This window comes from Gossypium arboreum, chromosome 13 (genome assembly GCF_025698485.1).
Source record: "Gossypium arboreum isolate Shixiya-1 chromosome 13, ASM2569848v2, whole genome shotgun sequence".
In the NCBI taxonomy this organism is placed as follows: Eukaryota; Viridiplantae; Streptophyta; class Magnoliopsida; order Malvales; family Malvaceae; genus Gossypium; species Gossypium arboreum.
Genome location: NC_069082.1, coordinates 115,097,334 through 115,112,803, shown reverse-complemented (window position 1 = coordinate 115,112,803; position 15,470 = coordinate 115,097,334). Strand labels below are relative to the sequence as shown.

Genomic DNA, 15,470 nt, shown 5'->3' with positions numbered 1-15,470 from the left:
TGTCCATTTCATTATGGATTCTGGATGATTGCAGACGACCTTTCAGATTCCTTCGCAACCCTTTGTCTGGGACAAGCTCGAAAGTCATTAGAGGCACCTCCCACGTAGAGAGGTCAAGCAGAACGGGGAACTCATTCTCTCGGACACGTAATGTGTGCTCGAGGGTGTACACATCATTGAAAAATTGTTCAACATTGAGCGAGACTTTAGCACACTCTGCCACGACATGCGCACATGGATAATGAAGTGTTTAGAACCTCTTGCAATTGCACTGTCTATTTTGGAGATTAACTCCATAGGACCTAGGAGGTATACAGGGTTGATGACCGATGGTCTCTGTAACTCGAAATATTTTAAGAAGTCGTGAATATACTTCTACATTCATCGACCTCGCCATCCGATGGTTTACAACCATTGCATACCTAACATCTTTGACAAATACATGCTCCGCCTCCATCTGGTCGACTTATTATTGACCCATTCTTGGCATCAAGGTAGCCAACTTGTAGAATGTAGCCAAGAAGACAAATAAAATCAGAAGATGTCGAGTTTTCAACAACACAGCGTTGATCCCCTCCACCAAGTTTGTGGTCATTTGACCATAATGAAAGCCCTCGTCGAAATTTTGAGCCTATTGCCACGGCCCCATGATACCCAACCACTATCAGAAAGATGAGTCCGTTTGACCCTCCATGTCACTCTCAAGTCGAGTCATTCTTTGGCGAAAAATGTATGGTTCTAGCTCGTACGCTGTATATGTATTAAGAAAAGATAAGTTACAATATTGCCCTAAACCATTAAAACTTATATTAAAAAGAGAAGGTTATCCTTTACCCATTCTCACAACTTGTCTCCGCCAGTCTGCATTCTTATAATCTCGATGGAAGTTAATCGCGATGTGCCAGATGCAGTAAATGAATCTTCATGGCATACCAGAATGCCTAATGGCGGCAATTAATCCTTTCCCCTATCGAAGATGATGCAAATATTATCGTTGCTAATAACATAACTCGGCAGATTGGTAAAGAAGAATTTCCATGATTTTATGTTCTCCTTATCTACGATGGCAAATGCTATCGGGAGCACGTTCTTATTGCCATATTGAGCAACCGCAAGAAGTAAGATCTGTGTATATTTTTCATATAGCCAGGTCTTATCTACTTGCACAAACGGCTTGCAGTGGAGGAAATGCGCGCAGACATGGATCAAACATTCAGAACATCCGATGGAAAATTCTTTTTCCCTATTGTAGTTGGTCATCCGGACCGTAATAAGGTCGTGTCTGTAACTCAATGACAGTCCCCGGTACTTACTCCCACATAACGGCTATCCATCCCTTAGCTCATTATACGATGCATCGAAATTCCCATACAATTGCTCAATTGCCATCTGTTTAGATATCTACGCCTTTCGGTAAGATACTCGAAACTGGAATCATGCCTACATTTTGGCAATCAGTACCGAAACTTTAATGGTCAGCATGTCCTTCACCATTGGCATGATACACGTACAGATAGTTTTGGAATCAAGTTTTCGATAATCTTATGTCATACGTGTTAATGTGCATGTGTGAGGCCCAACAAATTTTCGTATCTCCCACATTTGCGAATTTTGAATAAATGCAGCTCGTACCCGCCAATTGCAGCCTTCCGCTGACTTCCAACATTTCTCCATATATAATGTCGGTTTAGACACTGCGACATTGTAGTCTACTGATATATTCATGCTATACAGCTTAATAGCAAATACACACTCTTCCTTACTTTTGAATCACTAGCCTACGAACAACTCCTCAGGATCGAAATCTACGGCCAGCCGATGAGCAGGTAGTATTTCAGGGTACTCCGAGAACTCGACTACGTGTGCCGCGTTGGGGTCTATGAGCGACATGTGTGGCCTAGGATTATTGTGTATCATAATATGTTGAATTTGATTCCCGAATGAAAACGCGTTAATGTTTCCATCGTCATTCACATCTTCGTCGTCAATATCATCAAGGACCTCGTCCACATCGGAATCACTATCACTATCGACCTTTTGATAACAATGATCACTACTCTCGTATCCATCATCACCAACCACATTAATATCGGGTGCAACATTAAGATCGATTCACTATCAACATACGATATTGGAGCCACCATATACGGTTCTTGAGCTCCATGTTCTTCACCATATGCAGTTAAATCTTCAGTTGGCTCCACATCAACTAACTCAACAAATAAGTGAATCGGTGTATTTTGGTCACTCCAAATCATACAATAAAGAGCGATCATTGTCTCCACGTCTTCAACGTCTACGAGTTCCATTTCAGTAAATTTGAGGGAATCTGTCGAAACTAGAAACTTGTAGAAAAGTTTCGTCTACAAGCACCATAGCCTATTACTTTGGCACCACTACTAAAATAATTTTTTTAATAAATTTTTTCAGAATCCTAAGGTGGTGCCGCCTATGCACCACCCTCCACCTCCCTCTTTGAATGTACCATTTTGATACATAATTTTTGAAACATGTCATTTCAATATTTTTTAAATTTTATATTATATAGGTAAAACCCTTATTTTTATATTTGATAAGAATAAAAGAAACTATAATTTTGCTTTGATCTAAATTTTTTCTTACATATATTCTAATAATAATTTATTTAAAGGATAAATTTAATTTTTATTGTATTTTTCAACAAGCATTTTATAACACTAAAGAATGAGAAGAATTCAAAACCAGCATCACACAGTAAGTAATAAGTAATATTTTGGTGTATAAAGCTTATTATTTATTAATTATAAATCTTAATTAAAATAAACGATTATTTTTCTATTTAATATCCATATTATTATTCAACTTTAACCCTTATTATATATTAATTCAAAATCTTGATTTAATTACTTTTTATTGATGTAATAATAATATCCATATTACCAAAATGGTAAGGTATAGGAAACTCAATTAATAAACGTATATATTGATCACCAAAAACTAAATAAAAATAATATTCATATTTATTATAATTTATTTTAAAATATTGTCATTTCTAATTATATAGCTTTTTTTTTTTACAATTACAGGATTAAGTGAAATAATAAGGTCTCTTTTATCTTAACAATAATAAAAAATTTCGATTATCATATTATGTATATATAATTTTAAAATTCGTCAGCGACATAAATCACTCCATTGAATACCTTGGTTAAGAAAAAAAAAAAAAACTTCCCTTCCCATTTTTGTTAACGTTTGATTTCCTTGTTTGTTAACAAATGACAACAGAATGATATCTTTTTAAAAGTTCAAAATATATTGGACTCTGGATATGGACGATCAAGCTAAAATCAAATATCTTTCATCTCACGGCTATAAATATCCTTTAATCACAACTCAATAATTCACTACTTTCACTGCTTCAGTTCTTTCATTCTGGGATTTTGGGTTTTAGTTTTTCTGTGAAATCGAGAAAATGGAGCTTGATCTTTCTCCAAAGTTGGCTAAGAAAGTGTACGGTGACGATGGTGGAAGCTACTACTCTTGGTGCCCCAATGAACTCCCTATGCTGCGTGAAGGCAACATTGGTGCAGCGAAGCTGGCCCTTGAAAAGAATGGCTTTGCCCTCCCTCGTTACTCTGATTCTTCCATGGTCGCTTATGTCCTTCAAGGTATTATTATTATTCTCACAAATTCATCTCCTTTTTCCGTTTTGTGTTTCTAGGTTTTTGTCCTTTTTCAGTTTTGTTGAATTTTATGATATATGATCAGAGTTGGGATATGCTCAAAATCTTTTTTTTCCCTTTCTTTTTTGGTTTATGTTATTCAGTGTGGTATATCGTTAAGCTTTGTTATGATGTTTGGGGTTTGGCTGCAAATTTGATTCCTTCTTGTGATTCTTTTAGGGTCTTTATGTGTTTGTGTTTACCAATTGATCTTGTTTTCTTTAAACTTTGTATGTGTGATTCTTTTGTTCTTTTCTGTGTTGCTTTTATTTGATGTAGAAAAAGACCCAACTTTTCTTTTTCCAAAAAAGAAACGTTGGTTTCACATCAATCCAATCTTTGCTTTTCAAGTTCCAAAGATGGAACAATTATCGATCAATGACAGCATGTCGTTTTGATTGGAATTTCAATTTGCAATTAAATCGATTGTGTTGATCTCTAAATGTAGGAGCTGGTGTTGCTGGGATTATTCTCCCTGAATCTGAGGAGAAAGTGATTGCAATCAAGAAGGGTGATGCAATTGCTCTTCCATTTGGTGTTATCACCTGGTGGTACAACAAGGAGGACACTGAGTTGGTGGTCCTTTTCATGGGAGATACCTCAAAAGGCCATAAACCTGGTCAGTTCACTGATTTCTTCTTGACTGGCTCCAACGGCATCTTCACTGGCTTCACAACTGATTTTGTGAAAAGGGCATGGGATGTGGATGATGACATTGCCAAAGCCTTAATTGGAAACCAAAAAGGCGAAGGCATTGTCAAGCTTGATGCCAATGTTAAGATGCCTGAACCGAAGCCGGATCACCGCAAAGGAATGGCCTTGAACTGCGAGGAAGCTCCGTTAGATACCGATATCAAAAACGCTGGCAATGTCGTGCTCTTGAACACCCAAAACCTCCCTTTGGTGGGTCAGGTTGGTCTCGGGGCCGATCTCGTTAGGTTGGAAGGCAATGCAATGTGCTCCCCGGGCTTTTCTTGTGATTCAGCCTTGCAGGTAACGTACATTGTTAAGGGCAGCGGTCGTCTCCAAGTGGTGGGTGTGGACGGCAAACGGGTCCTGGAAACCATTGTGAAAGCAGGTAATCTGTTGATTGTGCCAAGGTTCTTTGTTGTTTCAAAGATTGCTGATCCAGGTGGTTTGTCATGGTTCTCAATCATCACCACCCCAAAGTAAGCTCCAAGACTTTGAAATCTATTAAAACTCCATTAATATGCAGATTGTGAAGCTTAACATGTTGTGGGTTTGATTTCCAGCCCTATGTTCACCCACTTGGCTGGAAGCATTGGGGCATGGAAGGCTATATCACCAGAAGTTCTTCAAGCAGCATTCAAGGTTCCTGCTGAGACAGAGAAACTTTTCCGCTCCAAGAGGACCAATGATGCCATCTTTTTCCCACCACCTAATTGAAGCAAACTAAAGCATCCATTTAGCTATCTGCTAGTTTCTCTAAATACGCTTGAGCTTCTATTAGTAATAATTAGTTTTGAATTATAATCTTTTATTATTGTTTCTTTAGTACTTATCAATAAAAGTTAAATTTAGAGTTAAATTATAATCCTTTATCGTTTTTAATTAATTATAAAAGTTAAATTTAGAGTTTAAAATGAATCATATACAAATTAATTCAATATGCAAGTAAATATGTGTAAGGATATGATTTGAAAAAAATATCGATTTTAAATAATATTAGATTGTGTAAGTGGGTCCCTCCTATGCTGAAACCAAAGGCTATTTATAGAGATTTGTGAAGAGGAAAATGACAATACAAAGGAATTTCTAAGCCTACTTCGTCATCTTTTGAGTCACTTTTCACATGTTAAAGATGACTCCTTTTGTCCAAGTTGACGTCTCTCAATGGGAAAAGTCCAAGAGAGATGATTGATAGTTTGCATCTTGTCTATATGATGTAAAAATTTCGAACTCCAAACTCCAATCGTGTTAGGAGATATGAGCCAATTGTGTTAATGTCTCTTCCTGATGCATTTTGGTGTTGGTGTTCCAATATTTGAATAGATCTTCAAAAACCCTTTCCGACGACATAAGGTACACCTAAAATGGAGTCATGAAGCTCGAGACATGATCGAAAAGTGTTCCAACAAATTTTTAAACTTTGAGCTTTGAACTTTCACTCATCATATTGGATCAACTTTAGGCTTAGTGCATTTAATCTTATGGTTCCATGTATTCTTTCCAAACCTGCTTTACCTGCAAATTCTATATGTAATATTTTATTGAAACTAAATACATGAAAAACACTAAAAATACACAATATTTACAATACAAACAAAAAAAAGTCAAATCACTAAAATGAATTTAAAGCATATAAAAAATATCAGGAAACCAAGCAAATGTAAGTAAGATATAGTCCAAAATAATCATATAATGATGACTTATCATCACTCACTTTAAAGATTCATGGTATCTCTCACCATCTAATATTCTGCAATTTTCAGCACCTGGTATCCATGCTGAATCACGGACATAAATCTTGGTTCCAGTACCCACATGCCAACACAAGCCATCTTAAAGAACTCCCTTTGCTGCCCAAATACTCTTCCAGGTAAAAGAATGTATATTTCCTAACCTTGAACTCAAGAAATCAGTCTGAAATATTTTGCTTTCAAAGTACACACAATTAACAAATTTGGATAATTTAACAATCTCCATCCCTGCTTGGCAAGTAAGGACAAATTAAATTGAACAAAACTACAAAAACCCAAACCCCCTTTCTCCTTTGAGACACATAAGTGTTTCCATTCACACTAGTGAACCCCGGTCCTTTCCTCTACCAGAAATTTGCACATATATCCTCTATCTCTTGACACAATGACCTTGGCAACAAAAAACAAACCAACGAATAAGTTGGGATTGCTTGGAGAACATATTTTATGAAAACCTCTTTTCCCCATTGTAATAAATATTTAGAACTCCAACTATTGATTTTTTGTCTCATTTGATCTTTTAGAATCTAGAAAGCCAACTTTTTACCCCGTCCAACCATATTAAGCAATCCAATATATTTTTTTAAGGATTCATAGAGCTCTTAACATTTAGAACTTGCATAACAGAATTTCTAACCTGATTAGAAGTATTTGTACTATAAAAAGATGTAGACTTTTCATAGTTTAGACATTGACCTAACACCTCTTCGTACTCTTTGAAAATCCCCTTAAGCACATGTGCCCCCTCTCTGAAGCCTCCTAAAAAATAATACTATTATCAGCAAATAGAAAGTGGAAAATTTTTGGTCCACTCTTATTGACTTTTGTAACACCCCTAACCCATATTCGTCGCCGAAAAAGGGTTACGCAGCATTACCGAATATGAATTGACAGATTACAGATTTGTACACTTTGTGCGTACTGCCCGAGTATCCATCAATATTTTTAATGATTCAACGGGCACAATCTATACATGAGAAAATAAATGATTTCAAAGTGAAATGTTACCTGCATATTCACGAAATACATGGAAACTTGACATTGATGAGCTCGTACATGATTCTTGTTATGCATGTGAAATAAATGGCTAACATGTTTGATGAAGTTGTGTGTTTAGGCTATTAGCTAAATTGCTTGGATTCTCTTGCATGTTTATTTTAATGAAAATGAATGGTAAGTTAAATTCCCATTATATGAACTTACTAAGTATTAAATGCTTACTTGGTTTTATTTCCTCTGTTTTATAGTATTAGGAAGCTCGTAACAGTTAGAAGCGGGATGGAGCTACATCCAACTATCCCTCAGACTTTTCGGTATATATATAGCAAAATAGTTTTGGTTTAATGGCATGTATAGGCTAAATATGCCCAATGACGGCAGTGTAAATGTTTGGTTGTAACTAGTCATTGGAATGACTTGTAAATGACATATTTTGATTGTTTATATATGGTCTTAATATGTTTGATGAGCCTTTGATTTGGTTGAATGATGGGAATCATATAGGTTTATTATTAATTGATTTATGTAAGTATAATTGATAAGATATACATTGATGTGAATTAGGTTAATTAGGTGAAATTGAATGCTTGAAAATATGAGGTGATATAATATGTATGAAACTTGGTTTTGGCTTGATTGGAATGATTGGTATTACCTTGTAAATGTGTTAAAGTGTTGGTGTAGATTGAAGATAAATTGGGTGAGAAAAGTGGTCTTGTAAATGGCTTATTTTCGTCCACACGGGCAGAGACACGACCTGTGTCTCAGCCGTGTGTGACACACGGCCTAGACATGGGCGTATAATCTGGTTGTGTGTCCCCTACATGTTAAAAATTGAGAAACAGAATGCTCAAAATCATCCACACAGCCCAGCACACGGGTGTGTGGCTTAGCCGTGTGACCCCTACACCTAATTAATGCAAGTCAGTATGCTCATATGGCCTAGCACACGGGCGTGCAGCTTGGCTGTGTGATCTAAGTCAGACAGTTACACAGGTATGGATATGGGCTGGGACACGACCGTGTGTCCCTATTTAGAATACCCACACGGTTTGAGACACCGGCGTGTCTCTTGATCATGTGAGACACATGGCCTAGCCACACGGGCGTGTGTCCCCTGCACTTTGGAAAATTTTTAAAATTTTGCGAAAAATTCTTTGACTGCTCAGATTAGTCTCAACTTATTTCTAATACGTATTTTGAGCCTCGAGGGCTCACATAAGGAACAATATGATTGATTTTAATTGATTTCTGATATGAATGAGAAATGATATGAAATGTTTGTACTTGGCCTGTAAACTCTGGTAATGTTCTATAACTCCGTTCCATTGACGGTTATTGGTTAGGGGTGTTACATTTATTGGTATCAGAGCTACGGTTTAGTTAATTCTCATACTAACATAGCATATACGAGCTTAGCTATACATGCTATTATATAACCCATGATAGTGTGGTATCTCCTAATCATTTTAAAATATGTTTTTCATATAGTAATGTCATCCAATCGAGTTGAATCTGAAGAAGCTGAGAGTAATGCTCAAGCTTCAGTACAAAGAGCAGTCCCAAGTAGTAGAAGGCCCGTATCTGAGAGCCGAGGAGGAGAGGCTAAAGAAGCCTTCTCCCAAATGATGAACGAATGGTTTACAGAATTTGTAAGAACAAATCCGGCTGTAGAACAACTTCCACCCCCTCATGTTTCTCAACCGGTTCTTGAAATGCCAAAAGGTACAAAACTCATTAGAATTGGTAAGCCTCTTGTAGATAAAATTCGTAAACATGGGGCAAAAGAATTCAGAGCTACCGCTGAAGACGATCTAGAAAGGGCTGAATTATGGCTAGAAAACACTATCAGGATTCTAGATGAATTATCTTGTACACTGGCCGAATTTCTAAAATGTGTTGTATCCCTGTTAAAAGATTAAGCTTATAAATGGTGAAATACGCTGATTTCTATTGTACCAAAAGAGAAAGTACAGATTAGTAACTTTTTTGTGTACGAACATTGTCAAGGTAAGTTCGTGTAACTAAATTGTGTATTTAAATGTTTTAAATTGAATATTGTATTGTGTGGAATGTATAATTGCCATGTATAAGTATTGAACACATATCCAAATATACCCGACAAGTGTTAAGTCCCATTTGAATAAATAAAATTCGATGGATACAGGGTTCCCTTATTGGTTGTGGTCTTGCATGTGTTGCGGACACACTACAGCTCGAAGAGCGTCCCGTTATTAGCTCTTATGAGCTTCCCATTATATGGTTCTTGCGAGCTTCCCGTTAATAGTTCTTTGGAGCATCCTAATTTGGTTGTGATCCTACATGTGTTGTGGATACATGGTAGCTCTTATGAGCGTCCCGATAAATGGCTCTTCGTAATCTTCTCAATTAAAGGCTCTTTGTGAGCTTTCCGATATTAGCTCGCTTGAACCTTTCCGATATTGGCTCGCTTGAACCTTCTCGACATTGGCTCGTATGAGCTTCCTATTAATGGATCTCCGGAGTTTCTCGTTACATGGCACACATGAGCTTCCCGTTATATGGCTCGAAAGAGCTTCTCGATTATGTACTTGTATGAGCATTTTCGAATATGAATTGATGGATTATAGATTTTTGCATTTCGTGTGTACTACCCGAGTATCCATCGATATTTTTAATGATTCAACGGACAAAATCCATATATGAGAAAATAAATGATTTCAAAGTGAAATGTTACATGTGTATTCACAAAATACATGGAAACTTGACATTGATGAGCTCATACATTATTAATTGATGGGAATCATATAGGTTCATTATTAATTGATTTATGTTAGTATAATTGATAAGATATACATGTATGTAAATTAGGTCAATTAGGTGAAATTGAATACTTGAAAATATGAGGTGATATAATATGTATTAAACTTGTTTTTGGCTTAATTGGAATGATTGGTATTGCCTTGTGAATGTGTTAAAATGTTGGTGTAGGTGGAACATAAATTGGGTGAGAAAAGTGGTCTTGTAAATGGCCTATTCTCGTCCACACAGGTAGAGACACGAGCGTGTGTCTTAGCCGTATATGACACACGGCCTAGCACATGAGAGTGTGATTTGGCCGTGTGGCCCCTGCATCTTAAAAATTGAGAAACAAAATGCTCAAAACTATCCACATGGCCTAGCACACGGGTGTGTGGCTTGGCCGTGTGACCTCTGCACCTAATTAATGCAAGTTAGTATGCTCACATGGCCTAGCACACGAGCGTGTGGCTTGGCCGTGTGACCCAAGTCAAAGAGTTACACGGGTATAGACACGGGCTGGAACACATTTGTGTGTCCCTATTTAGAATACCCACACGGCCTGGCCAGACGGGCTTGTGTCCCCTGCACTTTGGAAAAATTTTAAAATTTAGCGAAAAATTGTCTGAGTGCTCAGATTAGTCCCGACTTATTTCTAATGCGTATTTTGAGCCTTAAGGGCTCACAAAAGGGATAATATGATTGATTTTAATTGATTTATGATATGAATGAGAAATTATATTAAATGTTTGTACTTGATCTATAAACTCCGGTAATACTTTGTAACCTTGTTTCGGCGACAAATATGGGTTAGGGGTGTTACAACTTTAGCCATTTCTATGAATTCTTCCCTCTCATCCAATCACATTAAGGTTGATAGCCCCTCATTACAAATAAAAAAAGGTATGGGCTTAATGGATCCCCTTGCCTTAATCCTCTAGTAGCAAGGAATTTTTGACCATTTTTCTTATTAACTACAATTGAATAAGTGACTGTTTTTAAACAATGGATTATGGATTCCACCTATGAACTAGCAAAACCCATTTTTAAAAACATTTCCTTTAGAAAAAGGCCATTCAACACGACTGTAGGCCTTACTCATATCCATTTTCAATGCCAAACTCCTTTTTTCGCCTCTTCTTTTTTACTTAAATGCATGCAAAATTTCATATGCAATGAGGATATTATCAGATATTAATCTGCTCGGAGCAAAGGCTTTTTAAGACTCATCAATACAATGTTCTAAAACTTTTTGAAAATGATTCACCACAGTTTTAGAGATGACTTTATAAAGAACTGTGCAAAGGCTTATTGGTCTAAAATTGGACAGATTTGTAGGCCGAACAGTTTTTGGTATAAGAACAATATTTTTAACATTGCTTGGTTCCAAAGACATACCTTCATTCAATATGCTTAGGTAGAAATTACTCACGTCCCTTCCAACAATATGCCAAATTTGCTTAAAAAAATCACCGAAAAACCATCATTACCACCTGCTTTAGTCGAATCCATTTCTTTTAATGCTTTAAACACCTCATCAGTTGAATATTTTGCTGTAAGCCTTTGGTTCATCTATTCTGTTATGCAATGCTCCACCCCTGATAAAATATGCCTCATGTAACACCCCCTAACCCTTTTCTAACATCGGAATAGGATTACGGAGTATCACCGGTCACTACAGTTTATAACACGAATCAAATAAAATTAAACATTGTATAATTTAGTAATATATCTTATTAACCCCTTTTATGTACATTCTAGGCCCATGGAATATGTTAAGAACAAATCGGAATCCAATCAGAAGCTTATAAAATTTTTTGTAAGATTTTCAAGATTTCTTTTAATGAACAGTACCACATGCCCGTGTGTCTCTATGACACGCCTGTGTTATCACCTCGTGTCACTCACACAGCTAGGACACGCCCGTGTCCTCTACTCGTGTACTTCTTTGTTTGTTTCTCATGAACAAACTAGTTTCACACGGCCAAGACACATACCCCTGTGCTTAGCCCGTGTGGAATTATTTTCAATTCGAATCTAGTGCAGTTTTCATACGGCCAGGCACATGCCCGTGTACTATGGCCGTGTGCTTCACACGGTTGAGACACATGCCCATGTCTCTACCCATGTGGCCTTACCTGAGCATTCTGTTTGCCAAATTTTAAATGCAGGGGACACACGGTCAACTCACATGCCCGTGTAATGGCCGTGTGTCTCACACGGTCTGATCACACGCCTGTGTGCCAGGTCGTGTGGACTCAAAATGAACGTTATAGTCTAAGTTTACCAACCCTGCAAACTTCAATAACAAGGAATTTAAAATTCAATCTTTCAACCAATCCAAAGTATGATTAAATACATCCATTTCATATTAAAATCATCATTATTATGATCTAACTCGAGTGTATTAGTAAGTATTTAACATAGAAACACCAGACAGTATACTTTGGTATCATTTAAAATCAATTTAAATTAAACTATGAAAAGACCATATTTTAAGACTTAAGTCTACATATAAAGGTTAACCAATGTCATCATTTATATTATTAACATTCACATTCCAAAAATGACTTCCAAAAGACAATCTAGGTACATGCCATTTCTCAAAATAAAATGCATCACCAAGTATTTGAGTTCGAGCTTGGCTTGGATGCTGAGTTGTTAGTCGCTTTCGTACCTAATCTGCGCACGAAAACAAACTGTACACTGAGTATGCACTCAGTGGTATTTCTATGAGCCAACACTTAAATCAATATTAACACAAAATGCATTTAACCTATTAACTTCAATCTAATATCACTACTTATATTCAAAGTTCTATCTCAATGAAGCATTTAATTCAATAATATATCAATCAATAATAGTAGATTTTTAGTACAATAGCACAGTTATTCAGTTGTCCAGTATAGTAATTTTACCCCTATTAACATAATTCGGACTTTGGCGGATACACAGATCCAACCAACACACCAGTACGGCACATTGTGCCTCATCGGCTTTGCCGAAGTAAACAGTAATAGTACGGTACATAGTACCTCATCGGATTAAACCGAAGTATCAGAAACAATACGACACACGAAGTGCCTCATTGACACAAAGGTGAAGTAATAGTACGACACTATTAGTGCCTCATCGACCCATGGTCGAAGTATCCTAGTACACTTCTAATCCTATGGCATGCTAATTATATCCAACCTAGCCTGACACTGTTAAGAGGGTATTCATTTCACTTAAATTTTTAGATAACTGTCAATATACATTTCAGTTTAGATATTCACAACTCAATCAATTCAATACAATAATAACAATACTTACCTCTATACTACTTACCATATATATATAATGAATGCAAAAATAATTATTAAGTTTGGTTTATAAAAATACAAATCGTAAATTTTTCGGATTAATCCCTGTCAAATTTCTCTTTTCCTTTCTTTGTCGATGTCTTTGGTACTACGTTAGCTACAGAAATTAAACAATTTATACTATTAATACAATAGCAATTCACAATAAATAATTAAATTTCTATTCAATTCAAACCTCAATTTTAATTTAATCCTAATTAACACTTTTACTTTTATCAATCAATTCATACTTCATTTCTATTCAATTTCCTATCATATTCTCTTTAAACATTAAATATTCATGGTAAAACCCTAATCTCAAGTTTCTTTTAATTTAGTCCCTCAAATATAAAACTTATAGCTTCTTTTACAATTTAATCTTTTAATCAATTCTAACTTGAAATTTATTCAATTAAATCCCTAATTCAACAATTTGTTCAACATAACCCATGTCTAAAAACCATATAACTTTCAAAATTTCCACTTACATCAAGTAATATTTGTCTCTAGGACTCCAAAAACATCAAAATTATAAAGAAAGGAATTTAATTGACTTACCAAATTAAGCTTGAAGCTTCAAAACCCTAAATTTCCCTTTTCTTTTTCTTTTCTTCTTTCTTTCTCTCTTTTCATTTCTTTCTCTATTCTTATTCTTTTGTTTTATTTTATTTATTTTATGTTTTATTATATTATATTATTATATTATTATATTATTATATTATTATATTATATACTTAAGTATTAAGTATAAATATATGTATATCATACATACACATGGAATAATATTTTCCATTCATTTGACACTGTTCCCTTTTATGGGCTATTTGCTAATTTAGTCCCTTCAATTTTCTTTAGTCTATAATTAAACTTTTACATTATATTCAATCTAGTCTTTACACTAAATTAATCTTAATTTAAGCTAATTCACTTAACTAAAATCTAATTAATCAATCAACTAGCTTTGTAAATATTTCTAATAAATATTTTCGAACCCGATTTTCTAAAATAGTAAGCTGGAAATACGATTTTCGATACCCATAAATTTCAGGTCATTACACCCCCATATCTCTTACTCTTTTTGTGGTGAATAGATCCGAAAAATATTCCCTGGCAATTTTTTCCATTTAGTCCTCATCGTTCGTGATCACTCCAGATGAATTCGATAAACCCCTAATTCGAGTCATGCGTCTCTTTTGGGAAGCAAATTTGTGAAAGAACGTTGTATTCATATCCCCCAATTTTAACCAATTTGCTCAGGCCCTCTATTCCCAATAAGCTTACTGTTTTTCCATCTTCCAGTTTAATTGTAGTTTAACATCCATAATTTCTGCCATTGTCTCATCGTCCTTTTCTCCTTCTATAAGCAATCTCCAATCTATTCTTCAACTTTTTTGATACATCACCCTGCCTTTTTCTCAATTTTCTTTCCCATTCTACAAGGGCATTCCTTAGGACCTACAGCTTTAGCAAAATATCACCCGATGTGGTTTTCCAAACTTGGCGAATTACTTCTTAACAAGATTCTTCTAATACTCACCAAACTTTAAATTTGAAATTTCATTGTCTTCCCCAAGTCGCATCCTTCTTCGTATGAATTAATAACGGACAATGATCATTAAAAGAATAAGGAAGGTGATCAATTGAAAAATTAGGCAAAAGATTTATCCATTCTTGATTAACCAATCAATTGTCCAACCTTTCTCGAAAATTAGTCTTCGGTAATTTTCCCCTTTCCCAAATAAACTAGGGTCTCGAAAAGCCTCCATCAACCAAATTGCATTTCTCGAGTACCTGTCTAAAATTTTCCATAGGCCTTTCATCCCTTAGGATAGCTCTCTTTTTTTTCATGTGAGAACAAAATCTCATTAAAATCATCGGAAATGATCTAGGGTAGGTCACAATTTCTTTTCAAACTTAGAATTAAATCCAAACTTCCCTCTCTATGTTTTATATCTAGAGCTCCATAAAAACCTGTAAGTCTCCACATCGAGCTATCATTACCTTGGTTGATAACGACATCAATATGATTTTTAGAGAAACTCTGAATGCTAACTATATCATTGTCATTCCACACAAGGCTAAGTCCTCCTCAAGAACCTTCTGCCGGAAACTCTATACCATTATAAAGCCATATTTTCTACATACCTTCTCCATATGCCTAGTATCTAGTTTCGTCTCCATAAAGAAAACAATTTGAGGATTAATAG

At 35.6% G+C, this 15,470-nt stretch overlaps 1 protein-coding gene across 1 annotated transcript; it reads left to right on the top strand.

Moving 5' to 3' along the window:
- The first annotated feature begins 3,230 nt into the window (after positions 1-3,230).
- LOC108462915 (glutelin type-B 5-like) lies at positions 3,231-5,250 on the top strand. Its single transcript, XM_017762828.2, has 3 exons — positions 3,231-3,647; positions 4,150-4,870; positions 4,955-5,250. Exons 1-3 carry the CDS (start codon positions 3,452-3,454, stop codon positions 5,106-5,108), a joined length of 1,071 nt encoding a protein of 356 aa, XP_017618317.2. The 5' UTR covers positions 3,231-3,451; the 3' UTR covers positions 5,109-5,250.
- The last annotated feature ends 10,220 nt before the right edge of the window (positions 5,251-15,470 follow it).